This window comes from Lynx canadensis, chromosome A2 (assembly GCF_007474595.2).
Source record: "Lynx canadensis isolate LIC74 chromosome A2, mLynCan4.pri.v2, whole genome shotgun sequence".
In the NCBI taxonomy this organism is placed as follows: domain Eukaryota; kingdom Metazoa; phylum Chordata; class Mammalia; order Carnivora; family Felidae; genus Lynx; species Lynx canadensis.
This window is the reverse complement of record NC_044304.2, coordinates 12,498,135-12,524,705: the sequence shown is the minus strand read 5'-3', so window position 1 is coordinate 12,524,705 and position 26,571 is coordinate 12,498,135. Positions and strand designations below refer to the sequence as shown.

General features: G+C 60.6%; 3 protein-coding genes across 5 annotated transcripts in view; 1 reads left to right on the top strand and 2 right to left on the bottom strand.

Moving 5' to 3' along the window:
- The window catches only part of CPAMD8 (C3 and PZP like alpha-2-macroglobulin domain containing 8), a 79,525-nt gene extending 75,313 nt beyond the window's left edge, over positions 1–4,212 (top strand). Inside the window, exons 40-41 of the mRNA XM_032595324.1 lie at positions 389–512; positions 3,124–4,212. Of these exons, the coding sequence (XP_032451215.1) occupies positions 389–512; positions 3,124–3,145 (146 nt within the window). The 3' untranslated portion in view covers positions 3,146–4,212. The remainder of the gene's footprint in view (positions 1–388; positions 513–3,123) is intronic.
- A 998-nt stretch (positions 4,213–5,210) lies between these two features.
- On the bottom strand, positions 5,211–7,303 carry F2RL3 (F2R like thrombin or trypsin receptor 3). 2 transcript variants are annotated; one of them, XM_030303746.1, is made up of 3 exons: positions 7,161–7,303; positions 5,915–6,885; positions 5,211–5,444 (listed from the first exon to the last, which is right to left on the bottom strand). In XM_030303746.1, the coding sequence occupies exons 1-3, from the start codon at positions 7,267–7,269 to the stop codon at positions 5,319–5,321; spliced, it is 1,206 nt and encodes a 401-aa protein (XP_030159606.1). In that variant the 5' UTR covers positions 7,270–7,303; the 3' UTR covers positions 5,211–5,318. The 2 variants fall into 2 exon arrangements, with proteins under 2 accessions (XP_030159606.1, XP_030159614.1); XM_030303754.1 differs by having other exon boundaries at positions 5,354–5,444; positions 5,802–6,885; positions 7,161–7,290.
- A 3,932-nt stretch (positions 7,304–11,235) lies between these two features.
- The window catches only part of SIN3B (SIN3 transcription regulator family member B), a 37,898-nt gene continuing 22,562 nt past the window's right edge, over positions 11,236–26,571 (bottom strand). Inside the window, exons 9-19 of one of the 2 annotated variants that reach the window (XM_030303724.1) lie at positions 24,946–25,153; positions 24,034–24,150; positions 22,633–22,871; positions 21,703–21,886; positions 18,806–19,409; positions 18,452–18,621; positions 15,230–15,403; positions 14,893–14,985; positions 13,763–13,857; positions 13,324–13,528; positions 11,236–13,201 (exon numbers count right to left, since the gene is read on the bottom strand). In XM_030303724.1, the coding sequence (XP_030159584.1) occupies positions 12,971–13,201; positions 13,324–13,528; positions 13,763–13,857; positions 14,893–14,985; positions 15,230–15,403; positions 18,452–18,621; positions 18,806–19,409; positions 21,703–21,886; positions 22,633–22,871; positions 24,034–24,150; positions 24,946–25,153 (2,320 nt within the window). In that variant the 3' untranslated portion in view covers positions 11,236–12,970. Of the gene's footprint in view, positions 13,202–13,323; positions 13,529–13,762; positions 13,858–14,892; positions 14,986–15,229; positions 15,404–17,875; positions 18,132–18,451; positions 18,622–18,805; positions 19,410–21,702; positions 21,887–22,632; positions 22,872–24,033; positions 24,151–24,945; positions 25,154–26,571 lie in introns of those variants that run through there. The other variant, XM_030303733.1, reaches the window with a different exon arrangement.

The window sequence follows — 26,571 nt, the reverse complement described above, 5'->3', positions numbered from 1 at the left end:
CAGTCCTGGATTCTCTGTCCCTGATCCCCACAGCTTTCCCCACAACGGTGGCCCCTGCATCTCTCCTCCAGTCTCTGTCTCTCTGTCTTTGGACTCGAGACCATCACCCTCTGTTCCTCAGGCGTTGTGTATCCTCTGTGTTCCTCTGGTTCCGTGTATCTGGGTTTCTGGGTCTCCTCAATCTTGCTGAGTCTCTCCTCACTCCCACCCGAAGCTTGTGCCTTTCTGCATCTACCCATCTGTGATCTCTGTGTCCTCTTCCCCCACCCATGTGACCTCCCACCTCCTTCTGGCCCATATCTCTCTTCTGCAAGGTCCCTCTGGGCTGTCATCCAGACCCCCCCCCCCTCCAGTGCCTTCCTACTGACTGAGTGCCCCTTCCTTTCAGAGCAGCTGACACCAGCCTCTGCGTCATACAGTTACGACTATGACCCAGCCCCCCTGGACGCTGGGCGTGTGGCAGCTGCTCATGGCCATGAAGTGATAGACTTGGAGGGGGAGGCGGAGGACAGGTGAGAGCTGGACCCCCCCAACTCCCTCCCCTCACTTGCCCTGGACCTAGCGGGAAGGAGAGTGACTCATCGAGGGGTCCGCCTGCAGGTTTCCAGGAACGAAATGGGGGATCCGTTCTCTCCTGACCCCTCTCCCCACAATCTACCCAACACACATCAGAGAACAGCCTGTATGAGCCTGGTGAGGCTGAGTCCTCCCAAGGACTGGACCCCAGTACAGGCCTGTCCATGAGGCCCACTGGGACTCTCTGTTAAAGAAAGAAATTATTCACGCTGCTTGTTAAAGATGGGAAGGAAGACTTTATTCAAGGGAGAGAACTTGAATACGAGATAGGTAGCGGGACCATGCAGTGGGGTCTTGCAGTGGAGAGGAAGGCCGGACCCAGCTCTACAAGAAAAAGTGGGGATTTGTAGCCAAGGACCAGGATGGGGGGCAGTGGACGGAGGATTACGAACAGGAAACATCGGGATGAAGGGGGGATTCTGGCGGGACCCACCTAACAGTATTTCCGCTGAAGGCAGGCCAGGGTATCAGACTGCGCCCCAGGGGTGATGGGGAGGAAGGGGCCCATTAGATACCGAGAGTGATCAGATATGGGGGGGCGGGGGAGGATTCCAGCTTAAGCTAAGTAGCAGGGTTCTTGCCACAATTGGACAGTGCTGAGATGAACACAGAAGCCCAGAAGTTGAGGCCCAGCTGAAAAAGAGTTTGGTCAGAGAATCTTCATCACTCCAAGGAAGGGAGGAGGAAGTGGGTGAGGCTGGGAAGGGGCGCTGGGCAGACTTCCTGGAGGAGGCGAATCTTTTGGTTCTAAGTTAACAGCAGGCTCCAGAGGTGTAAGCCACAGGTTGATTTTATCGGCTCAGCTATGTGCCAGCTCCCAGGGGTTGCTGAGCACCGTCAGGCCTGAGGCTGTGTCTGCCTGAGCCCCGGGTCTCTCCACTATACATCAGTGGCACAGGCTGGTTTCCACTCCCACTCAGCAAACCCAGTGGGAATGCTTGTCCTTGGGCACCCACCAAAGTCTGGGAGGCTCGGGGTGGGGGTGGGGAGCGTCATCCCACACCAGGCCCTGGGGCTTAATCCGAGTGCATTTAATACAATCGTTGATAGGGCTGCTGGGGTTTTATGGCTGCTGTTTCAATACGTGTTCTGTTTTGTTCTCCACGTGCCTCCCTTTGGGTTTACTGAATATTTTTGGAGGCTTCCATTTGGATTCCGCTCTTCCTATTTTAGCATTCTTTTTTTTTAATCTTTTTTGTTTATTTTTGAGAGGGAGAGAGAGAGAGAACGTGGGGTAGGGGCAGAGAGAGGGGGAGAAAGACTCCATGGTGACACAGTGCAGAGCCCGATGCAGAGCTCGAACTCACAAACGGTGAGATCATGACCTGAGCCGAAATCCAGATTCAGACGCTTAACCGACTGAGGTGCTTAACCAGGCACCCCAGCATTACTTTTTACTCGTAGCTTCAGGAATTACAATACATCCTTAAATTTGTTTTTTTAATGTTTATTTTTGAGAGACAGAGAGAGGACAGAGCCGTGAGCGGGGAGGGGCAGAGAGGGAGACACAGAATCCCAAGCAGGCTCCAGGCTGTGAGCCATCAGCCCAGAGCCCGATGCGGGGCTCGAACTCACAAACCGCGAGATCGTGACCTGAGCCGAAGTCGGACGCTTAACCGATTGAGCCTCCCAGGCGCCCCTAGCATTACTTTTTACTCGTAGCTCCGGGGATTACAATATACATCCTTAAACTTTTCGGTTTACTTGGTGAGAGTTCCGGACTGCTTCACCAAAAACGTAGCAACTTTGAAGCCATTTCTGTCCATGTGTGATCCTCACCCGCCCCTCATGTTGTAGTTGTCCTGTGCCCGGCTTTAAACTCTCCCAAGCATTGCCCACCCCTCCCTCCTGTATCTGCTAGCTGTCTCCCGTGCCCGCCCAGAGGTTGGCTTTTGTTTTTCTTTGGTTCGGGCGGGGGTGGGGGGTGGGGGAGGGAGGTAGTTATTAAACTTCTAAATTTGAGGTAATCCTAGTTTCCCACGCGGTTGTCAGAGATAACACAGAGACCTCTCAGGTGCCCTTCACCCAGTCCCGCCTGCGGTGACATCCGGCAGATGAGTCTGAAGACAGTGTCATACCAGGAGATTGACGTCCATACCTCCTGTGTTCATAAGTCACCGCTTTGGCAATTGAGCCTGTGCTATTTCCCCGCACATAGGTTTGTGTCATCACCCCCATAGTCGATACAGAGCAGCTTCCCTTTCATAGTGGCGCCCACCTGGCCCCTGTCTGTAGTCTGTCGTTTCGGGGATGCTGTGTAAATGGAATCCTGTTCAGGTTGGCTTTTCTCACTCAGCAGAGTTCCCTTGCCATCCGCCCACGTTGCTGCGTGTAGCGGGAGTGAACAACCTGTCCCATCACCGTGACCCGGTGGGGGTGGGCAGGGTCCTGAGGGGCCGGGCCAGACCAAGGGCCCCCCAACTCCTCTCTAGGGACGATGCACCTGCCCCAGTGGGCAGAAGCGGCCAGGCTGAGCCGTGACGTGGAGGCAGGTTCCGCCAAGGGGACCTGGCAGCCCACGATGTCTTTCTCTTTTTCTCTCTTCAGTCAGAGTGGCTTCTCTTCCTGATGCTCTGAGCAGGAGGACTTGATCTGGCTGTGTGCTATCACTGTCCGGTCGCTGGAAGGGGGCCACTGATGGGAGAGCTCCCGTGACTCTCTGGTGGGCTGGCGGACCCCACCCCAGGTGACCCCAGCCTCCGAATGAACCTGATAAACAGAACACAGAGACCTGCCTCCATGGATGACGGGCCTCCCCCCAGCCCTCCCTCAACCGGAGGGTCGGCCTCGATCCCCCCACCTCCTCAGCTGCACCTGGGGCTGGGCACCCCCCCTCCTCAGGCCAGAGCAGCTCACGCTCCCCCCGAGGAGACGCTCCTCGGAAGGACCTGTGGCCAAAGGCCTGTGTCGGAGGAGACACGATGACATTTAGCCCAAATCAGGGACACAAAAAACACCCATCCCCTCATCACCAACTTCGAAGTGAAACAGTCCGCCTTTCTCCGAAATCGCAAAGCTGTGGACCCCTTTGGGGCACCTGGGCCGCTGAGCCCCTGGACCTAGACCCCAAATGGTCCCATAACTGTTACAGTCCCCACACACACCCCCTGTCTCACCCCAGGGGTCCCTGAATGTTCTGTCTTGGCCTGCCAGCCCCTGAGGGCAAGCCAATGGCTCTGACCCAGGCACCTTCAGCTTCCTGCCTCCAGGGCTAGGTCGACTTCTCATCTTGGGGCCTCACCACCGCCTACTCCCCCCACGCCCGGACTCCTGATCGTGGGGACTGCCCTCTCCCAGCTCCACGACCAGACCTGCCTTCCCTGGGGGACCCTCCCAACTGTCATCAGATTCCTCTTTGTAACCCGCAGGGGATGCCTTGTCTCTGTTTCCTCCTGCGCACTGTCTCCCCACCCCCTTGCGGTGGTATTTATTTCAGCCCACGCTGCTCATCTCTGACCCCCACCAGGGACAGCACAGAGACCCTGAGGGTGCTGCCTGGCCAGTGGGTCCCCGTCTTGCAGCACCGGCCACTTCCCCTGCCCGTTCCTCCCACTCCCAGCCTACAAGGGACGGTTCCTGGGCCCTGGGCCCCTTTCCCTGTGGAGGCAGCTGGTGTAATAAAAGCTCATTTCCAGAGTCACAGGCTTTGGCCTCCGGGGGGCAGCACTGAGGACTGGAGCCCCAGCTCCCTAGTTCCCTAGTCGACGGGCCCAGCCTTTCAGAGCAGGATGGGCGAGGAACGTTTCAGACGCCTGCCCCCCAACCTAATGGTAGATTCCTGTGCATTTCTAAGACATTCTACCAGTGTAGAGAGGTCCCAGGTACCCTTCCCCAGCGGCAACATAATTGGAAAACTCCTACGTCATCAACCAGGCTATTGACGTGGATGTACTTCACTAATCTTACACTTCCCCGAGTTCCTGTGCACGTGAATGTGTCCTGGGGCTGCCTGCCCTCTGGCTCATTCTTCCCCAGACCAGAGACCATATGGGCCCCGGTGGGGAGCCCCGGTTTGGCCCCCACTTCCCTCTGCCTTGGGGAGCTTGCTTACCCCCAGACGCAGTGCCCCGTGGTGCTCTCTGGGAGGCAATGGCCGTCCTTCCCCGTGTGGTGCCCTCCTCTAAGTCTGTTCAGAACGGCTCAGGCCCGGGGCAAACAGCTGGGGGTGGGGGGGTCACAGGGCTACAGCCCTCACCCCCCAGGCCCACACTGTCCACCTTCCAGTCACCTGCGCATCTGATCCTGGAGTCGTGGGGGACATTAGCATCAAGAAGGGGTACCTTGGGGTAAAGGGAAGGGGCGCCATCTGGCAGCGACAGTAGGAGACTTGGGTCCTGTGGATCCTGAGGAGTGGAATGGGGGCCTCCACGGTGATTATTCAGGAGACCCCACCCCCAAACCCTGGAGCCCATGCCAGAGCTCGACCCGGGGCTTTTAGGAAGGAGGATGGCCCACCAGCCTCTTGGTGGGGGAGGGGGGGGCGGGTCCCGCAGCAGGTACAGGACAGCATTGGCCTTGCCTCCTCGGCCCCACCTTGGACAAGGTGGGGGGGGGGGCTGGCTGGGCCTGGGAATATTCATTAAACCCCTGTATTCGTTTCCTGGGGTTGCTGTAGCCAAGTACCACAAAACAGGTGACTTAAAACGGTAGAACTTTATTCTCTGACGGTTCCGGAGGCCAGAAGTTTGAGATGCGGGCGTGGCCAGGGTTGGCTTCTTTTGGGGGCTCCACGGGAGAGTGACTCAGGCTGCTGTCCCGGCCTCTGTGGCCTCTGTCCGTCGTGGGGCTCCTTGGCTGTGGCTACGTCCCCCCAGTGTCTGTCCTCGTGGTTGTATGGCCTTCTTCCCTGTGTGTATCTTTTCCCTCTTCTATTTATTTTCATTTTTTATTTTGATTTATTTGAGAGAGAGCAAGTGCGAGTGGGGGAGAAGGGCAGAGGGAGAGAGAGAGAAAGAATCTTGAGCAGGCTGCACACTCAGTGTAGAGCCTGACGCAGGGCTCCATCCCGTGACCCGGGGATCATGACCTGAGCCAAAATCGAGTCGGCCGCTCAGCCGACCGAGCCACCCAGGCACCCCCCCCCCCACCCCGTCCCCTTCTTGCAAGGACACCGGGCCCACCAGATGACTATTTCCAAACAAGCTCACCTTCAGAGGTTCCCGGTGCCTGTGAACCGGGAGGGGCCCCGGTTCGACCCCATGCCGCCCCCCCCCCATCCGACCCACCTTCCAAGGGGCCATCACACGAGCGAGGTGGACCGGGTGCCAGTGCCCGGGGTGCCCCCCTCCCTGGAGGCCGTCGAGGCGCCTGGAGCCCAGCAGAGCAGCCCCTCCCGCACCTTGTCCCTGAACTCGGCAGACACGTAGTAGTAGACGAAGGGGTCCACGCAGCTGTTGAGGGTGCTGAGCGCCAGGCTGGGCACGTAGGCGGCATACAGGTTCCCCCAGGCGTCCGGGCCGGGGTCCGAGTAGTGCCACAGCAGCAGCGCGTTGCTGGGCACGAAGAAGGCCACGGCCGAGGCCAGCACCAGCGCCGTCAGCCTCCGCGCGGGCCTGTAGCGCCGGCCGCCGGCCGCCAGCGTGCACAGCGTGGCCCCGTAGCTCAGCAGCATGGCCAGCACGGGCAGGAAGCAGCCGAGCACGGCCAGGCAGATGAAGACGGGCCGCCAGTAGGAGGCCTGAGCGCCCACGGGCAGCACGTCGTGGCACAGCACGCGGTCCGAGTGCGGCAGGCGGAAGGTCTGCCGCTGCAGCGCCAGGGGCAGCGCCACGGCGAAGGCCGCCAGCCAGGCCACGGCGCAGAGCCCGGTGGCCAGGCGCCAGCCCCGCAGGGTGAGGGCCCGGAGCGGGTGCACCACGCCAAGGTAGCGGTCCAGGCTGATGGCGGCCAGCAGGAGCACGGAGCCGTACATGTGGCCGTACAGCCCGGCCGTGCTCAGGCGGCAGGCGGCCTCGCCGAAGGGCCAGTGCTGGTCCCGCAGGTGGTAGGCGACGCGCAGGGGCAGCGTGAAGGCCAGCAGGAGGTCGGCGACCGCCAGGTTCATCAGCAGCACGGTGGAGGGCAGCCGCGGCACCCGTGTGGCCAGCACCCACAGCGCCAGGCCGTTGGCGGGGAGCCCGACCAGCAGAGTCAGCCCGTAGAGCGCGGGCACCAGCCTCGTGGGCACCCAGCCCAGCAGCAGCGCCCGAGAGCCGTCCGAGACCTCCACCTCGTCGCTGCTGTTGGCCCAGGGCCGGCCGGGGAAGCTGCGCAGTTTGGGCGGGAGAGGGGTCCCCTCCCGGGGCCCGGTCGGGGGCCCCGGTGTGTCGGCTGCGGGGGGAAGGGGATGAGGGGCGTTGAGAGTCTAACCGCCACCCCCGCTCCCCACCGCCCGGCCGGTGGTGCGGCTCCCGAGGGGGCCGGAGTCCAGGCCCCGGCTCTCAGGAGCCCCCAGCTCGGTGGGTCAGAGCTGGACACAGACGCCCCCGGCCCCGTGTGGGCCCAGGGCTGGGCTGGAGGCCCCTCTCCACCCCCACGCCACCTATTTCCCCCTCATCGACTCTAGGCCTGCCCCCGGTCCCAAGACGGGGCCCACGGTCACTCACCATCACCTTCCCCCGTGCTCCCCAACTCGTCGTAAGTGAGGTGGGTCTGAGTGCCATCTTCCAGGCTGAACCCCAGCACCAGGGGCCACAGCAGCAGAAGTAGGCACATGCTCCGAGACGACACCGGCTGCTCTGGGCTGCGGCCGGCTGAGCTCGGGCTTCCTGCCCGGCTGGACCCCCACCCCCAGCTTCCTGAGTGCCAGTGGAGGAGTGGACAGGGCCTGGTGAGATAAACCAGCCCCTGCCCCCACAAGCCCATGGCAGGCTCCCGGTGTGGCCCGAGGAGTCCCGGTGGCCGGGGTCACTCAGTGACGCTCAGGTGCCTCATGGGGTCCAGGTGCCAGGCTGGCGGGACGGGGGAGGAGGCTCCAGGCTGCAGTCCCCGCCCCCTCAGCACCCGCTGGGCCCAGAAAGCCTCTGTGGGCCAAGTGGCCGCTTCCCGCCGTCTAGTCACATCTGCAGCCACCATTCCCACGACGGCCCTCTGGGTCACATCCCCAGTTGAGGGCTCTTGGCCCTTCCCGAAGCCCCCCCCCACCCCTCACCTCCTGTCTGTGGCTGGCTGGCCCAGAGCCCTGCCTCCCCAGGTCAGAGGTCGGAGCAGGTGAGTGATTCTCCTCTCCTCCAAGCACCCCAGGTCCTCGGTGGGGGCTGCCCTGCACTGTCCCCTGGGCGGGTGGGCACCAAGTGAGGTGCGGAGAGGGGAAGGCACTCTTGTGAGTCTGGGGTCTGCTGAGGGTGTCTGAGGGGGTCTTGGTCCTCAGCCTGGACCCACGATGCTGACCACGTGCTGTCCTGGGGTGCCTGCTTCTGGGAGGTGCCCATCCCTGGCTCTCGAAGCCCCTTCTGCTCCCGTCCTGGCTCCACCTCCAGCCCGGGGCCCCTGAGGATGGTCGTGGCCATATCTGAGCCTGAGAGTGGTGGCCGGGCCAGCCCAGGAGACAGGGCCCCCCCAGCCACCCCCACCCCGCTCTGGCCCCTCCACGTCCCTGCACTGAGATGGGGCCCACTGTGCAGATGAAGACACTCAGAGGGGCTCAGAGGGGCTCAGAGGGGAGGGTCGTCCTCTCTTCTACACACAACCCCCCCCAGATGTCCCTCTAGGGAGAGGCCTCGACCATCGTGCCCTGGGGAGCTCCGCACTGGGGGTTCTTGACCTGTGTGGTCAGGGTCGGGCCACGGTGGCGGCAGGGGGGTGCGGTCTGAGAGCAGGGGGACCCTGAGGGGTGGTGGGGGTCAAGGGAGACGAAACAAACTAGGACTGGGAGAAGGAGCGCGATGTGGCCGTGTTCTGGTGTGGCGAGCCTTAATCTAGCCACACACTTGGGGTCTCAGGGACCAACCAGGAAGTGACTGAGCAGTCCTGGACAGAGTCAGTGCAGCTGAGGGTGAGATGCTGAGGTCCCTGCCCTCAGCCCAGGGTGGGGGGTGGGGGACCGAGGCCTGGAGAGTTCCCCCTGGGACAGGGTCTCAGCCAGGAGTCTCTTCCATTTCCAAGCTTTTCCCACCGGTACCAGTGACAAATTCAGCCCCATGCCTACGTCTCTTGGCAACTCATGACCCGTGTCACTCTCAGGGCGCAGGGAAACCCGGATGAGGACCCCCCAGTGGCCCTGCAGGAGCAGAGCAGCGAGCCCGTATGGGGGGAGGCTGGGGGCTGGCAGCTGGGCGACTCTGGGGCAGGGCCGAGCCCCCAAGGGGGGAGGTTTGTGTCTGGACATTGAAGGCAGGCACACATGTGCAGGAAGTGAGTGGCCTTACGGGGTATTCCCAGCAGCTCGGAGGCGGGGAGGCCCATCACGGGAAAAACCCGGTGCCAGCAGAAGGGGGCAGACCCCCCCACCCCCCGACACAGAAGGTGCGGGACCACCTACCACGGCGAGGCACTTTCTGGGTGGGGTTGGGGGGCGGGGCTGGGGGCAGCTGCCTTTGGGGAGAAGGATTTGGGTGCCGACTTTCCCCCTTGTGCTTTTTTGTACTGTTGGGATCTTCTCTATCCTCTGTCCCTTTCCATAAAAACATTTTTGAACAATGTCCATTTTTGAGAGTGTGCACGAGTGGGGGAGGGGCAGAGAAAGCGGGGGGACAGAGGATCTGAAGCGGGCTCAGCGCTGACAGCGGAAAAACATTTTTAAAAAGGCGGAATAGCAGCTTGAAAAAGGAAGGAAAATCTGACCCAAGCTACGCTACCGTGGGGGTGGACCTCGAGGACACTGTCACTCATGCCGAGTGAGATAAGCCAGGCACGAAAGCATAAATACTGCGTGATCCCACTGATAGGAGGTCCCTCGAGTGGTCAGATTCATAGAGACAGGAAGTAGGAGGGTGAGTGCCAGGGGCTGGGGGAGGAGGACGGGGAGCCAGTGGTTAATGGGGACAGAGTTCCATTTTGGAAGACGAAGGGTCCTGGAGATGGGTGGTGGGGCTGGTGGCCCAAAGCCCCTCAGCTGGACACGTACCATGGCTAACTTTTGTGCGTATTTTAATACAATGAAAAACTGATTTAAAATGGTGGGGTTGGGAAAAAAGCAGTCAGATCCGAGTCGGCAGCTGGTCCTGGATTTCTTCAGCTTCCAGCCCCGCCTGGACCCCCAGGAGCCCCCAGAGCCTGTCCTGGCCGGGCTCACGGTCTCTAGTGGAAGCTGGAGGTCAGTGCATCTCCTGACCAGTTAAGAGATGCCTCGGGTCCTCCCAATACAACGCTTCTCGGGGTACCATCTTCGTGCGGATTGTGATTTATGTTGTGCTTTGGAGGCAGGTGGGTGCCCACCTGAAAAGCAACTTGCTTTTCAGAACAATCCGGCCTCCTTCTTGGCCAGGACATCAGGGGTAGAGTGCTGCTTAGACCTTGCAAAATAGCCAGTGAGACAAACACCTCATTAATGACAGAATAAGAGAAGAAATGTTCACGAGGCCCCACTGGGCCCCGCCCCCCCCGCCCCAAGCATCACACACCTGCTTCCCTCCACCACTGCTCCCTCCACGATGCTGGGGAAGGGAGGGCAGCCTACGAGCACTCCCCAGACGTGAAGGATTTAGGGAGGGGGGTGCAGGGTGGTTAGGACACAGGGCTGGCTCTTCCTTACTGTGGCATAACCAGCTGCTGTGGACACAGTGGCTTGGAATAACGGGTCCTTCCGTGGGTGAGGAGTCCGGGCACGGTGGGCTGGTTCCCTGCCCAGGGCCCCACCGGGCTGCAGGCTAGGTAGGTGTCCACAGGGTCAGGTCTGTCCACATCAGCACGGGTCGTGCCCCCTTCCCAACGGGGCCAGCAGAAGACCCTCTCCTGTTTCTCCTTCGGGAGCCTGATCACAGCCAGAGGCCCCTCCCACTCCTGGGGCTGGGTGTCCGGCCCGAAAGCTGCCACGGCTTGCACCCCAGGACCTCCCCCCCCCACCCCCGTCAGGACGCCCCTCCCAGAGCTTCTGACCGGATGGCCGGTCTGTGGGCACAGAGGATCCTGGATCCTGGGATTGAGGCAGGAGGAATCTGGGACAGTAACAGGCCTCGCTCACCCAACTCCCAGGGAGCCCTGGCTCTCTGGAGGGGGAGTCGTGCAGCACCAGGGGCGTTGATGTGTGTGGGGGGTACCCATGGGCAGAGGGGGCCCCTGGAAGGTACCGACGGCCACTCGAGGAGGCTGGGGACACCACCTGGGAGAGGACTGGTCAGGTGGGCAGCGCGGACTTAGCTCGGAACTGGGAGGTGAGGCCTGGCGGTGGGCACTGAGGGGGAGGGGAGGGGAAACACCCCTCGCTGGCTCGCTGGGCGGGTGGAGGAAGCTCAGGGAAAACACCACTGTCTTTAAATTAGGTTTCCCCCGCACCACGCTGAAGGCAACACCTCTCCTTTCTACTGACTACGAAAACTGAGTTGGGAACGAACGTTCCAGAAAACTCAGGGTGGGGAGACACCCACGGCGGGGGGGGGGGGGGGGGGAGGCGGGGATCAGGACCTTCCTGCAGAGGCGGTGTCGGGGAGGGTTCCGCACTTGGTGTTTGGGAACCACTGGAGCGCAGGTGCAGACGCCCCCTGTGGGTTTGCTGACAAGAAATGACTGAGGGCGTCTCACAGATTTAGGTCAATATTTAATATTTAACTTTAATGTGCAAATAAATAGAAAAGGAAAACTACATTCAAAACAGCTGCAAAGGAAGTACAAGCCCCAGAAGAGAAATTCTTCAAAAACAGAAGAGACGCTCCCTAGAAGCATGCAGGGTGGGGCTCGGTGGGGTCTGGCCCGCACCCCAGGCCCACGCGGAGGCACGGAAGGGGCCGCGGGCTCCCGGGGAGGATGGCTGCCGAGAGGGTCTGGTTCAGGAATTCCGAAAGTTCCCTTCTTACAAAAAACAAGGATGTGGACAAAGTGCCTGGCACACTTGAGCAAACACGGGCTGGGAGACCCTGGGCAGACACACCGGCCTTGGACTCGCCCAGGCCCCGAGTCAGAGGCTTTGCAAACCTTGAGTTCCACAGGTAACTTCTAGAAACTTCTAGAAACACATCTCCACTTCCCAGAATGGCGGATTTGGCACAGCGCAGTTTTAGGGGGTGAGGGCTGCCGCCGGGCAGAAACGAGGCCACAAGGAGACGGTTCCGGGCCCCCGTTGGTTGATCCCACTCTGATGGTGCCGGGAGCCCGGCCAGGGCTCCTCACGGTGCAAGGATTTTAAAGAGCTGGTCTCCAGCCCGAACCGCTCGGCATTCGCGGCACAGAAGGCCTTGGACGCCTCTGCAGGATGGCTGCCTCAGCCCCTCGCGCCCACACCCTCTCCCGGAGGTGGCCGCAGGTAGGGCAGCAGCGTTACGGGCACAACTGCAGAATTCCACGAGGAGGGTTCTACTGCCCAAGAAACGGTGGGACGCGGCTGACTGCAGAAGTTACAACCACTAAGAGAGCTTATGAATAAATACGTGTGTGCATATATATATTTCTAGAAGGGCCATCCTAGGTACAGGACCGCACCCCAGGTGTGGGGCCACGTGAGCCCGGTGGGAGTTGCAGGTTGAGCCCCTCAAGAGCCCGCAGTGTGGCCACCAGGACAACACAGGGTCTGGAGTCTCATTTTTTCCAGAGTGGGTTCTTCCAGACAGTTCTGGTGCCACCTGCCCACTCCGCATCTTGACGTCAAAGCAGGATCTCAACGGTTTGGCTGAAAGGGCTCTTCCTGGTCTCAGAGTGACCAAGGACCCCAAGCCTCAGCCGGGCCGAGCCCGTGCCCAAACTATCAGATGCAGGCATGGCCCAGCTTAGGAAGTTTCCAGAAGTTCTCAGAACCATTCAGGAAGGACATGCTTTTCAAGCAGGTCCGCCCAGGCCCAACTCCTTCGATGCTGGGGTCTCCTGAACGCCGACTCCCTCCCCCCACCCCACACGCCCGGCACGGTTCAGGTTCATCGCTGACTCTCCCAGACGCCATAGGGACAAAGGACCGGAGGTGCCCCCCCGCCTGGGGATTTGGCACGTGTGATGGAAGGCGGTCCAGCAGGTGCATCAGCGCAATCACTTCCTCCCTGGCCGGCGTGTCGATCTTCCCCCTTCCAGCAGGGACTGAGCCCCCAGAGTTCGGGTGCAGGAAGGGTTCGGGTTTGGCACAGAACGGGCCCAAAGGAAGCAGGGGAGCCAGAGGGACGGCAGCTCGGGGCCACGAGCTGGCACAACCCCGCCCTTCTCCGGAGCTCGTGGCCTGTAGCAGCAAGGCTGAGGGACGCTCGGCCCCCTCAGGTCGTTCATCAGTGTGCCCCCGAGGGACACCCGGGCCGAGGGAGTGGCCGCGCCAAGCCGCGGGTCACGGCGCCCACGCAGCGAGTCAGGGGGAGGCGGGGCGGCGGCTGTACTGCACTCGGTAGCGGGTCACGGGCAGGCCGTGCACGTGCGCCGTCTCACACAGCGTCTTGCAGGGCACCATGTCCTCGTCCTCCTCGCCCATCAGCCAGTCCTGCACCAGGCCGGCCGCCTCCACCGTCACGTTGTCCTCCAGCCAGCGGCCGTGCCACTCCTCGAAGTGCTGGTGGTGCCGCAGCAGAACCAGGGGCTGCACCTGCGCAAGGGGGCGGGGAGGGCGGTCAGCCGCGGGCCGGGTCTTAGGGGCCCCGGCACCCCCCGGACGGCCACGGGCCGCGCCCCAGGTTCCCCGGCCGTGGGCGGGGGCGGAGGGGGCACCTGCTTGGCCCGGCAGAGGGTCCCGCGGCGGTACATGTAGTCCTCGGAGTTGACGATGAACATCATCTTGTGGGTGCTGAGCTTGAAGCGGCAGTCCACGTTGCAGGCGCTCTCCACCCCGACCAGCCGCTTCCAGGAGGTCTTGGCCTCGCCGCGCAGGGCGCGCACCTGCTCACACTGCCACCTGCGGAACTTCTTGAGGTTCCTGGAGGCGAGAGGAGGACGCGCAGGCTGGGAGCCCCTCACGACCCGCAGGCATCGGGAGACGCCGACCTCCCCGGAGTCGGAGAGAGGCAAACTGAAGCGACGAAAGCCACCCCCCCACCCCCAACCCTTCCGTGCGGTGAAAAGTAAAAGCCGGTCGGGCCCTGGTGCTGACGGCGGCGGGAGGGGCCGCCCGGGGCCCGCGGGAGGGAACCGCGTCCGGAGGGCCTCTCACCTCTGCAGGAACACGGGCTTCAGGAGGAAGCCCTCGGTGGGCGAGCTGGACGCCCCCTCGGTCCCCACGTACTGCTCCACGTACCGAGCCAGGTGCTGCGGGGAGAGGGAGGCGGGCCCGTGTCACTGGAGGCACAGACCTCTGTCACCGGACGCCCGGAGCTCAGGGGCGTTCAGGGACTTCGTTCCCGCCCCGCAAAGCTTTAGGAGGATGGCAGCTCCCGGGGAGCCTGACGCGTGACGGAAAGCGCCAGACGGCAGCTGTGGATAAAGCACTCGTGTAGAGCCAGGACTTAGACGCTCGTGGCATCTCGTGCTTACGTGGGTAAATCCCTGCCGGGTAATATCCCTGCTGTATCCGTCATGTGGCAAGCTCACATGGGTAACGGGGCCCTCATGCAGAGGACAGGAGGGTCTGGGGAGCAGGAACGACATCAAGACACGAGCAGCAGGGCAAGGGGGTGAGCAGGGGCCACAGGTCGGGGGTGGGCACGGCCCGCAGTGTCCAAGCGACCCTTTATCTGCTCCCACCCTGTGAGAGCCAGAGGCTCCTCCGGACTCAGGCCTTCTGGAGGCAACTTCTGGAAGGGGCCGGGTGTGCAGCCCCCACCCTGCAGGGAGGCCTGAAGCGTGCAGGATGTGCAGGAAGTGTGAGGATGCTTCCCCCCTCCCCCCCCCCCCCCCCCCCCCCCCCCCGCTGGCCGTGGTGCTGGTGAAGGAGGCACCACGTGCAGCTCAGAGTGTGGGCCCGGGGACCTCTCCTGGGGTCGGGGACCGGGATCCAGCTCTCCGGCCCTCGTGCTTGGGAGTGAAGGGTCACACGCCACGGTGTCTGAGCGAGCATGTGGGCCACGGGCCCAAGGTGGACCTGCCACGGTATTTGCAGCAGGTGGAAGAGCCAGGAGCAGGGTTTCGGAGGACTGGCTCCCGACGGCACGTGTGCTGACCAGCCCCTCCGAGGCTTCCAAGGACAGCGTTCAGGCCGCATGGTGGGGCTTCTCCGGGTGGGCCTTCCACAGCCTGTGCTCGGCCAGTGTGTGCACAGGGCTCGCGGGGGGGGGGGGGGGGGGTTGGGAGGAGCAGGGGCCCGCGGCGTGTACAAGGCGCAGAGCATGGGGCCACGGCTCTTACCTGGACCTCCACGGGGTCCTCCGTCTGGGCCTCCTCGGTGTCCAGAAGCTCGATGGTCATGACCACCTGCCCTGTGCGCTGCAGGAACATGACCTGGGGAAGAAGGAGGGTGAACAGCCCGACGCCACAGAAGAGCCCAGAACGAGGCCTGCGAGGTCATCGGTGACGGCCCTCCCCAGCCTCCAGGGGCCGAACAGGAGAAGCGTGTGGGATCAGGCAGGCGGGCGGCCGAGTGAGGGCCCAGGCCCAGCCCGGCTCTCGGGCCGCAGCGACGCGGCCCGTCCTCCCCTGCTGCGGGTGCCCTCCTCGCGGCCCCAGCCTCGCGTGAGCCCCTCACCTTGAAGCAGTTCTCGTCAGCCATGCACCGTTCGGCCTTCCACTGGTAGCTGGTCTCCCTGGAGGCACGGACACAGCGAGAGGACAGGTTCCCCCCCGCGGCGCCCCGCTTCTTCTCGTTCAGGTAGAGCTCCACCACCTTCAGACAGACGTCGTCACTCACGAGGTGGTGCAGCTGGCAGGGAGGGAGAGCCAGTGGGTGCCCGGCGCGCGTGCCCCCAGGAGCGGGGAGGGGTGCGGCTGGAACCCCAGCCCCCGCCTCACCCGGAGAGGACGCCGGCAAAGCGCACGAGGTTGGGCGTGAAGGCCAGGGGCAGCCCGGCCCAGACCCACGAGCCCTGCCGGGGCACGAGAAACACACAGAAAAAAAACACAGAAGAAAAGGTGCCAGAGTGGGGACGGTAATTAGAGGTGCCACAGTGGCAAGTCACGTCTCCCTAAGCGTTCTGCTATAAACACAATTAGTTCTTTCAACCGCTATAAACACACTTGCAACCTTGAGGTTTAGGAGAAGGTGGGTAAGGGACGCGGCCGGGCGGCAGGTCGGACCGCGCAGGTGAGCCGGGGCCTCAGGGCACCAGCTGCGGTCCGGACAGGCTGCTACAGGCTCGGGGTTCGGGAGCCTTCCCCACGTGCTGCTTTGTTGAATAAAGACACCGTGTGGACGCACGGAAGTCTCACATGATGCCTGTCACGTGACAAGTTCCCAGTGAACGTTGGCTGCTGGCAAAGAAAATGGAAAGGAGTTCCACAGGAGACGTTTGTGGAAAGGATAATTAAACAAACGTTAATCAGAGTATCTGGTTTGGTCCAACCTCTAGGTGCTAAAGTCAAGGCTACTGTTCCCAGAGCTGTGGCCTGCCGGGGGCAGGCGGGACGCTCAGCCTGGGGATGCGCACCCAGCCCTGTAACATCCCTGGCATCCCTGTCGCCCGGAGCCATGCACAGGCCCTGGGTGCTTGCTTCCTCTACACGTGTCTACAGAGGTCACGACCAGAGAGAGAGAGACAGGAAAGGACAAAGACCCAGCCCGGCACACAGAGGGAATCGGGGAGGTGGCCAAAACCAAAAGGGTTAGTTAGGGTCTCAGAGCACGGGTGTCTGTGGTGATGCGTCCCAGCAACCACCTAGAAGACGCAAAGCCCCCCGCTCATCAGTGGGGGAAAAGGTGGGCTCCACGGGGAACGGCCAAACGGCACAGACAGGGCCCTCAAGCCAGGACGTCTGCACGGCCACAGAGGGACGCAAAGGCCCCACCCCACAAACCTTCAGGGAAATGCAACATAAGCCACAACAGTCACCACCGTTTGGCCCGTGAGGGTGGAGAGGCCACCGATCCTGAGCCCCAGGAAGGACTCAGTGCACCCCGGGAAGCCTGCCTGCGCCCCACCCCGGGCCGGGGGGAGTGGTGGAAATGAACAGACAGCAACTTCGAGGGTCTAAACAGGGGCTCATTCCCACCATCCTTCCCAGGCAGAGGCGGAAGGGAGCTCAGGCATCTCGGCCGAGGAATCTCACAGAATCACACTGGCGGGGTGTGGCCAGATGCACACAGACACAAAGCTCAAAACCAGGGGCGTGGGTGCCTGTAGGTGGGGGGGGGGGCGCTGAAAGGAGGCAGCGCTGGGGCTGTTCGTGACCACCCACTGAGCCGCATGCGTGGGATCTGGGCACGCTTCTGTGTGTGTTCTACTTTGGCGGGAAAGGAAATGCCGTTTCTAGCAACTGTATCTGGGCAGGAGAGTTGGGACGCTACTTTCCTCGGCTTCTCTGCGGCTTTACAGCAAACAGCCTTACTCGATAAACAGGAAACAAAATCAGGATGAACCACAACTGTTCTGGTGTAACTGAGCAGGACTAGCGTCCCAAGACCACATCTGACTCACCTGGGGTATTGCTGTGTATGTTATTAGCATGACTGTTCTCTCTTGGTGACACTCAACTCTGGGTGACTTTTGCTCTTATAAAGCGATGCTAATACATGTCCCCGATATTCTCCCTCCAGAAGTGGGCTACAATTCTTTTTTTAATTTTTTTTAATTTTTTTTTTTTTCAACGTTTATTTATTTTTGGGACAGAGAGAGACAGAGCATGAACGGGGGAGGGGCAGAGAGAGAGGGAGACACAGAATCGGAAACAGGCTCCAGGCTCTGAGCCATCAGCCCAGAGCCTGACGCGGGGCTCGAACTCACGGACCGTGAGATCGTGACCTGGCTGAAGTCGGACGCTTAACCGACTGCGCCACCCAGGCGCCCCAACAATTCTTTTTTTAAATTAACTGATTTTTTTTAGAGTTTATTTACTTTGAGAGAGAGGATGAGTGAGCAGGAGAGGGGCAGAGAAAGGGGGAGAGAGAGAATCCCAGGCAGGTTCAAACCCACAAACCATGAGATCATGACCTGAGCTGATACCAAGGGTGGGACACTTAACTGGCTGCCCTCGCCCCTGCCGGTGTCCCTGGCCTATGGTTCTTTACGTGTTGCCAAATTACCTTTAAGAAAGGTCTGTCGGGCGCCCGGGGGGCTCAGTCAGTTGAGTGTCCAACTTCAGCTCAGGTCATGATCTCACGGTCCGTGAGTTTGAGCCCCATGTCGGGCTCTGCGCTGACAGCTCGGAGCCCGGAGCCTGCTTCGGATTCTGTCTCCCTCTCTCTCTGTCCCTCCCCCCTCACGCTCTGTCTCTCTCTCAAAAATAAACAAACAAAAGAAAAAGATCTGTCACCGAGGAGTCAAACGAATCCTTGTACACCCGTGTTCACAGCACTGTTCACAATCGCCAAAAGGTGGCAACGAGCAAAGTGGCCACCCCCAGATGCGTGGACGGACGAGTATGGTCCATCCACACGACGGGAGGCAGCCACACGAGGGAGCGAAGCAATGACACACATCACAACGTGGCTGAACCTGGAAAACACCATACGGAGTTTGAGACAAGCCAGACACAAAAGGCCACGGCGTGGGATTCCATTTACGCGAAACGCCCAGAGCAGGCAGATCCGCGGGGACAGAAGGCAGACTGGCGGTGGCCAGGGACCGGGGGAGGGGCACGCGGTGGCCGCGCGACACGGTGAGCGCACTGAATGCCAATGAACTGCATTTTGTGTTCCGTGAATTCCACTCTGCTGAAGCTACAAAGGAGAGGTGCTGCTGCCCTGGGGCCGACCGCGCAGACTCTCCGGGAGGGGCCGCACCGTCCCCGTCGCCGCCTGCCCGCGCCCGCTCACCTGCCTGGCGATGCTCTGCACCAGCTTGTCCATGGTGAAGCCCACGTAGGCGTGGATGGTGAACATCTCGCGCAGGGTGTCCTCGTACTGCGTGGGGTCGATGCTGCCCTCCAGCAGGCTCCGCACCATGTCCAGGAAGGCGGGGTAGTACTCCTCCAGCTCCACCTCGCCTGGGGGCGCGGGGGCCGCGGTCACCGGGGGCCAGACACGCGCGGGGCCCTCGCCTCCGGCCACCGGCTCCCTAACACCGGCCCGAGGTGCCGGGACGCGTCCGACTGGCCGCCTGGTGCCCCCCCCCCGCCCTGTTGGTGACCGCCAGCACCCGCGTGCCACCCCGGGGACCCCGGAGCTTACTTGGCTGCTTCAGCCGCAGCTCCATGGCGGGGTCGTTGCCCTTCTCCCGGCGGCCCTCACACAGCACCTTCTCCCTCTCCTTCTCCGTCCGATACTCCAGCAGCTGCTTCTGCGCCTGGCGGTAGATCTTGAGCAGCCGGGAGCACAGGGTCTGGTGCAGGCGCAGGAAGAAGTACCAGTTGTTGTTGGCGAAGAAGAGGCTGTACACGTCGTCCAGGGGCTTGTGCCGCTGCGGCGCCTGCTCGGGGGCGGGCGCCTCGCCCGCGGCCCCCTTCTCCTCCGGGGGACTGCTCTGCGGCCCGGGCGCCGGCTTCTTCCGGTCACCAGGCTCCGCGCTCTGGCCCTGGGGGCTGCCCCGGCCCTCGTCGGCGGAGTCCTCGGACGCCCCCAGGTCCAGCTGCTGGGAGAAGAAGAGGCTGGGCACGAACTGGTGCACCAGCTGGTGGATGGTGCCCTGGTCCTCCTTCTGGATGGCCGGCTGCCGCTTCACGTAGTAGCTGATGAGGGCGGCGGCGTCCTCGAGGATCTGCCTGTCCTCGTACACGAAGATGAGGTGCGGCTCGCTGGAGGGGGCGCTACGGCCCTCCGAGTGCTGCTCCTGGTGCTGGGGCACAAGGGGGCCATCAGGCAGGAAGTGACCAGCTGGGGTGTCTGAGATGGGGGACCCAGGGCCACAGGGGTCTAACGGCATCACGCTCTGGTCTGGGTGCAGCCCACACCTCCTGCCTGCCCCGTCCCGTTCAGCAGCCCGCTCCAACCGCTGTCCTCTCTGGGTCCAGAGTGACTTGACCTATAGGAGTGCGGTCAGTCCTATCACATCACTCTGGGCCTTGCTGCACTGCTCATGACAGGACCCCCATCCCCGGCACGTGGTCCTATGGCACCCCCCCCCCCCCACCTCTTTTGTTGCTCAGGGGTGCTGAGCTCCTGCTGTGCGCAGGACCTTTGAACGTGCCCCTCTGCTCTTTTGCCCTGGAAAACCAAAGCCCTGGGCTCACTCCCTCCCTCAGTCTTTATCCAGCTAACGACTTTTCTTCCTGCAAACCTGAAGACGGTCACACTTTGTCCAGACTGCCTTGAGCTGCCTGCTGATGTCAGCCCCCAACGACGCGCTCTCCTGGGCAGCACCCAGCCCCAGCCCCAAGGCTGATGAACCCAGGCTCTCAGAAAAAGTGAGTCTGGGGGTGGCTTGAGTGGCTCAGTCAGTTAAGCATCCGACTCCAGCTCAGGTCATGATCGCGTGATTCATGGGTTCGAGACCCACACCGGGATCTGTGCTGACAGCTCAGAGCCTGGAACCTGCTTCGGATTCTGTGTCTCCCTCTCTCTCTCTGCCCCTCCCCCACAGGCGCACACGCCCACTCTCTCTCAAAAATAAATAAAGATGTTAAAAAATAAAAAAAATTAAAAAAAGGAAAAAGTGAGCACGGATCCTCACCTCTGGGTGAGCAGTCCAGGGTGTAGCACTGAAGGGGCTCCCTGAACCACCACAGAGCAAGTGACCAACAGAAAATGGGTAGGGCCAGGACCGTGGCTTTCTGGGGTGGGCGTCCCATGTGTCCACCAGAGGTGAGGCTCCCTTAGTAACACTGAACTGTGCAGCAGCCTGAGCTCTCCTTCCCTCCGTGCTGGCGGGAGTCCTGGGAGCTGGCACACGGGTGGTGCGGACACTCAGCCCGTCTCCCGGCTCTGATGTGACCTCCTTCCTCCTGCTGCTTTTGGAGTCCCTCTCGCATCTGTGCCCCAGATGCCCTGGAAAATCTTTTTAACTCCTTTTCTCAGCGCAAGCTCCACGTGTGGAATACAGAACTGGTCTCTACTAAGCCACAATGCAGCGAGGGGCCGACCTCCCTACACACGAAGGGCCTGCGGCATGCGGAGCCTGCCAGGCTGGTGGGCCAACCTCGGGTCCCACACAGAGTGCTGGGCTCCTTTTCCCTCAGCCCCCAGGGAAAGAGCGAAGGAACTCTGTGGTGACAGAGGTTCGTCTCACGTGTCACCTCGTCAATTCTCATTCTGATGATGAACTGTGGACCCTGCTTGGGGGGGGGGGGGTGTTCTCAGGCCTTAAGGACCCACTCAAGGATCAGAGCAAAGAGACCAGATAACCTGCAGGTGGGCCCTACAGGGCCAAGGGTGGCCCAGGGGAGGCAGGCAGGACAGAAGGGGCTTTGATCACAGGCTCTCGCCAAGTCACTCACTCCCTGCACGAGTGTTTTTGATGCCTAAATCCTCAAAGCCTGGAGCCCAGCCCTGCCTCAGTTCTGTGGTGCAGGCCCCATGAGCCTGAATGTACCAAAGCTGGCAAAAAGGCACAGGGCAGCGGCTAGAGGCGGAGCCCTAGGGCCTGGACTCCTGTGGCTGGCTTTGGCAAGTGGCCACCTCTCGTGCCTCAGTTTCCTCACTGCTAAGACCAGGAAGATAATGGTACTGCATCATAAAGTCTGTACGAGTTCGATGGAATGTTCCTTCTTAGGGTCTACCTGTGCCCGGCACACAGCTGGCAGCAGAGAAAGGAAAGCCGCTGTCATCATTTGCCTGAAGGAAGGTCGAGCAAGGCCCAGTGGGTAAGGAAGGAGGGAAGGGGAGGGAAGGAGGGGAGGGGAGGTAAGGAGGGGAGAGAAGGAGGGGAGGGGAGGGGAGGGAAGGAGGGGAGGGGAGGGGAGGGAAGGAGGGGAGGGGAGAGCCCTTTGCCAGCAACAGCAGAACCGCTACAATCCTCCTCCCGGACTAGCTCTAGGCTGAGTGCCACAGAAGCATCCATTCCAGCCCTACAAAGCCAGGGTGACGCTGGGGAAACAGAGGCACCGAGACCCAGCCGCCTGCCTGAGACCGGGAGGGCCGGGAGCGGAGGGCCAGGACCACTTGCTGGCTCAGACCTGGGCAGAGGGCCTCACCTCGTCGTAGACACTCTCGATCTCATTGAGCAAGCTCTTGGAGCGGAGGGCCTTGGTGTCGTTCTGTTTGAAGTTCACGGCCTGATGGTCCAGGGACTTGAGATATGCCTTCTCGTACTGCTCCCGCCAGATCTTGTTGAAGCCCTGCTGGGCCTCCCGCCACTCCTCCTCCTTGGCCTTCAGCCTGCGGGGTCAGAGGAGCTCAGCATGGGGACAACTAGGGGCACCCACCCGTCACCCCTGCGCGGGCAGCCTGGCAGCCACCCACAGATCTAGCCGGGTGCGTTCCTAACTCGGGACAGCCAGCCCCTGGCCTGGGCAGTGGGTTCTGTGATGAAGAAAAGAGGAAGGTGGGGAGCATGGGCTCTGTAGAAGCAACGTGGCTGCTTTTGTGGTTTTCGAAATATCACTGCCCTAGCACCTCCTCCCTGTCCTGGCCCATGGCCCTGACCACACTCTGGGTAGTTGCTAGGTTAACTACTGGGCTCTCTTGCTTGACTGCAAGCCCCAAGAGAAGGGGCTCTGTCAGCCTCGCTCAGCTCTGCAACCCCAGGGCTGAGCACAGCATCTGGCCAAGGGCAGCCATTTAATTAATACCTGTTCACCAGGTCAGAAGGTTTTCCAAAATGTACTACTATGTAAAAGGCAAGTCCTGCCATAGGACAATCCTATTTGTGCTTTAAAATAGCTCCTTTTCTCGTTTTGATGATTATGTGCATGGTGGAAAGTTCTAGAAGGACACAATTATTCCCAGTTGTGCTTTTCTCTCAAGAGTAGAACGGGGAAATGAAGAAAAGGCTGGAAACCACAGTAAGCCAGCCTGGGGGGGGGGGCCTGCCCCCCCCCCCCATCACACCGGGGACAAAGAGCACTAATGGGCTCCAGGGAACCTGCTTGTAGCAGGCGGGACAGCCAGAATCGGGAGGGCACCTTTTCAGGACGACAGGGACAGCAGTGACAGGGTTCTTCTTGAGGCTCTCGATGATCTCTGGAGCCTTGTCGCCATAAATACGGTGGATGGCACGGCGCTGGATCACCTCCGACGTGCCCCCCAGACAGTCATCCAGCCGGAACTTCTCCTGGTCCTCAGGCGCCATCCGGGAAAGCTTCTTCTGCACACTTTCCAACACACGGATCGTGGCCAGGTTGGTCTCCAGGACGACATCTAACTATGGAAAGGAAGGCAGGGGTGGGCTGTCGAGGGTGTGGGGGGCAGCGCAGCAGGGCCCCAGGGACAGGCGTGGGTCAGCAGAAGCGATGCTTGGACAGAACTAATAAACCTCCACGTCTCTGAGGGAGGATGACGAAAACCAGGAAGCGGCAGCGCTGACGCAGCTCCAGGGGCCCGGAGCACGCACAGCGGGTCACGTGGCTGGGGCGCGACCCCGGCAACGGTGAGAGCCAGGTGCTCACGGAACAGGACTCGTGGGCCTCTTACCACCGTGTGAACATCCCATGGCTAGAACACGGGTGGACCCATGAGAAGAGGGAAGCAGTTCCCAGGCTGACCCCCTTCAGGGGCATCACAGGCAATAAAAAGGAAGGACTCACTGCGTACGCAGCCCCCCGCACGACTCTCCGGGGCACATGCTGACGGGGAGCTAGTCCCCAAAGGTCACACCCTGGGTGATTCCCCTTAGGAAAAAGTGCCAGAGCTGGAAGACAGGTCAGTGGTTGCCAGGGGTCAAGCACAGGGTGGGGGAAGGAGGCGGGTAGGGCCATAAAGAGCAGCGCGACAGATCGCGGCGGTGGGGGAGCAGCGGAGTATCTCAGCGGTGGCGGGGAATACGGGAACCTCCACGGGGGAGACCGCCACCCGGAGCTAAACACACGTGCCCACATACGCGTGTGCACACACACAAATACAGGTTCAACGGTGGGGACGGGAATGAGGCCTCTGGGTGTGCCAGTGTCAACCTCCTGGCTGTGACGCTGTGCCAGAGATTTTATAAGCGGTGACCACTGGGAGGAGGGTACCCGGATCGCTTGCTGCACGTAAATACACAACGATCTCAACAAGCATTTCAATGAAAAAAATTAGAGTTAATTAATTAAATTCAAATAAGCATGTATTTATAATTTAAAGGAACGGTACCATTTCCTAACCGGCGAGAAGGCCGACGGGGCAGAAAAAGGACACTTTCAGGTGCTGCCCCCTGCTGGAAAGCACTGGAATCCCTGCTACTCGGAAGGAGGGTGGGGAGGATCACGACGCCTCCCAGGGTGGAGAGGGAGGAGGACAGACTAAAGCGGAGCTGGGGAGGAAGGCGCCACCCCGCGCCTCCCTGACCCCGGCCAGGACCCGGGGCCCCGGGGTGCCAGCACACACACCTCGAAACGCTCGTCCTCACAGCGGTGCAGCTGCTCCTCGTAGGGGGTCTTCTTGGAACTGACAAAAGTGGAGTCCTCTGACCAGGAGGGGAAGGAGACCCAGGTGTCATTCAGCACCTGCACCGAGAGGAAACGCTGTGTGCCCAGTGTGGCAGGCCTCGGCGGCCAGGACGGTTTACTACGTCGTCCAGGGTAAAAGATAATGGAGACGAGAAATGGAATCCTGATTTCACAGGAAACCACTTTATCATACAAATGGCAACATTAATTTGAAAGTGATTTTAAGAGAAAACGTGACTTTGGTCAAGTAAACAAATCGTACTATTGCAGGGGTTGGCAAATGTTCTCTGTAAAGGGCCAGATACGAAACATTTTAGGTTTGGCAGGCCACCCCGTCTGTCAGGACTACTCAACTCTGCCTCTGTCCTGCTAATGGCAGTCACAGGCGCTATGAAAATGAACCGGCAGGTCTATGTGCCAACAAAACTTTATTTACAAACACAGGCATGGGCCTGTGGATTTTAGTTTACTGACTCCTGGGCTACATATCCTGAAATCCAGCAAGCACTCTTGAATTATGGAAACAGAGGAACACTCTTGTCTACTAACCCTGAAAAAGTACTCAATGGTCAAGCTAAATGGAACATACCAAGCACAGCGAACCTGGGACAGAGCAGGCTGACGGCAGAAAGAAACGTTAAGTCTAAACGACAGAAGAACATGCCGAAGCCTACGCCAGCATCGTCCGTTCCACGGTGTGCCAAAACCACCAGCAGGAGAAGAAACCATCCTCTCAGTGTAGGCATTTTGTCTGGCCACACCCCAGCACCATCCATCATTCAGTATTTAGGGGGTCAACACTCAGTTCTTTTCTGTAAAGCATGGGGGTGATGGGTGTTACTGTGGCACTACCTCCTTGCAGATGGCCGTCCTCCCACTGCACTTGGGCTGCTGGTAGGTTTTGGGGAGCGCTCGGTAGCTGGATCCAATGCGTTTGCAAGACGCGTAGTCAATTTCCCGGCTGATTCCATCCCCGGATCTGTCGCTCATGGGCGGGGCGAATGACAGCTCCTTTACCCCCAGGAAGGACTTGAACTGTGCAAAGAGTTCTGGAAATTTCCTTCAGAAAGAAAGACAAAGAGTAAGTTGGATTCCGGGGCGGGGGGGGGGGGGCTTTCTGAGAGGGACCTGGAGATTTCAGAATGGCTTCATGTAGACACCTGCTAAAGGTGGTCAGAGAGGAGTGGCGAAAGGCGGAACCAAGCACCAGGTGTGTGCAATGCCCTCATGGTGAGTAAATCTCCCTCCCACCCCTGTGTCACCAGCCAGGTCCCGCCACTAACAGGAGAGCCTTGAAACATGATGGAATAGACAACTTAGACTGGCAGAAGCTGGGGTTAGTGATGTTCTTTAAATTGTATTTATTTGAAAGAGAGCGAGAGAGAGAGAGCACACCCGCACGTGCACGGGGGAAGGGGCAGAGAGGGAGAGAATCTCCACACTGAGTGCGGAGCCCCACATGGGGCTCAATCTCACAAACCATGAGATCGTGACCTGAGCCAAAATCCAGAGTCGGATGCTTATCCCACTGAGCCACCCAGGCGCCTCAGTGATGGTCTTTAACCGGTAGAGGTTGGGCACCAGGCCCGGGGTCGGTGAACTACTGGCAAGCTGTCCATGCCCGTCCTTGCAAATAAAGTTTTATGGGTACATCGTTGTGTCCATTGCTTAGTATGGTCTGTGGCTGCTTTTGCACAATGCCAGAGTTCCGTAGTGCCACCCTTGGCCCCAGACAGATAAAAGCCTGCCAACCCCTGCTCCAGAGCCTTCCTCCCTGAGGGAGAAGCCTCCCCTAGGGCGATCCCTCCCAGGAAAGGACCCTCCGCAGACCAGTTCACATGAGTCGTAACGTAATGGCTGTGCAATGGGAAGATCTGAACACAACTGGCCCCCAACGTCACCTGGATCTGTGATTAAAGGAGTATGAAATCCTACCAAAAGGATAGTTACTTTGACAGGTGGCATGGTGACCTGCCTTCCGGCAGCTTCCTTCCTTCGTGACCCATGCCCTCCTCTCCTGAGACGGCCGTCCACTGTGCCCCAGCTGTAAGGACCCCATGCCAACTCAGCTCACAAGGAAAACACACAAGCGAATGGAAACACAGGGAGGGAAAACATCCGCAAAACCAGTGCAGAGGACACGGGAGGCTGCAGTCAGCATAAGCAGAAACTATGAATGCTCAGAAGGGGAAACGGTCACTCCGGCACACCCCACTCCGGCCCCAACTAAGGCTGTGCCATCACCAGGTGGCAGATCTCTGGGCCCCCGAGCATGGCTGCCTGTGGGTGTGCAAACCCACACCGAGGCTAACAACGCAAGAGAGGCCTTGTCGAGGTGAACGCTCGCCCAGCCGGGCCTCACATCAAGGCGAGCAATCAGAGAGGCCTGCTGCCCCCACACCGCTCTCAGCACGCGGACGTGGGAACAGCGGACCCCGACCCAATGCTGCCCACCTGCTCAGTACCTCAAATTCTGAG

Bases quoted from the DNA above. Each gene is read 5' to 3' on its own strand.
- F2RL3 (XM_030303746.1), bottom strand. From the start codon at position 7,269: ATGTGCCTACTTCTGCTGCTGTGGCCCCTGGTGCTGGGGTTCAGCCTG. The intron at 6,886-7,160 runs GTGAGTGACCGT...TTCCCCCCGCAG, and splicing joins GAGCACGGGGGAAGGTGATG to CCGACACACCGGGGCCCCCG. The intron at 5,445-5,914 runs GTGCGGGAGGGG...GAAAATAAATAG, and splicing joins CTGCCGAGTTCAGGGACAAG to AAGAGGGAAAAGATACACAC.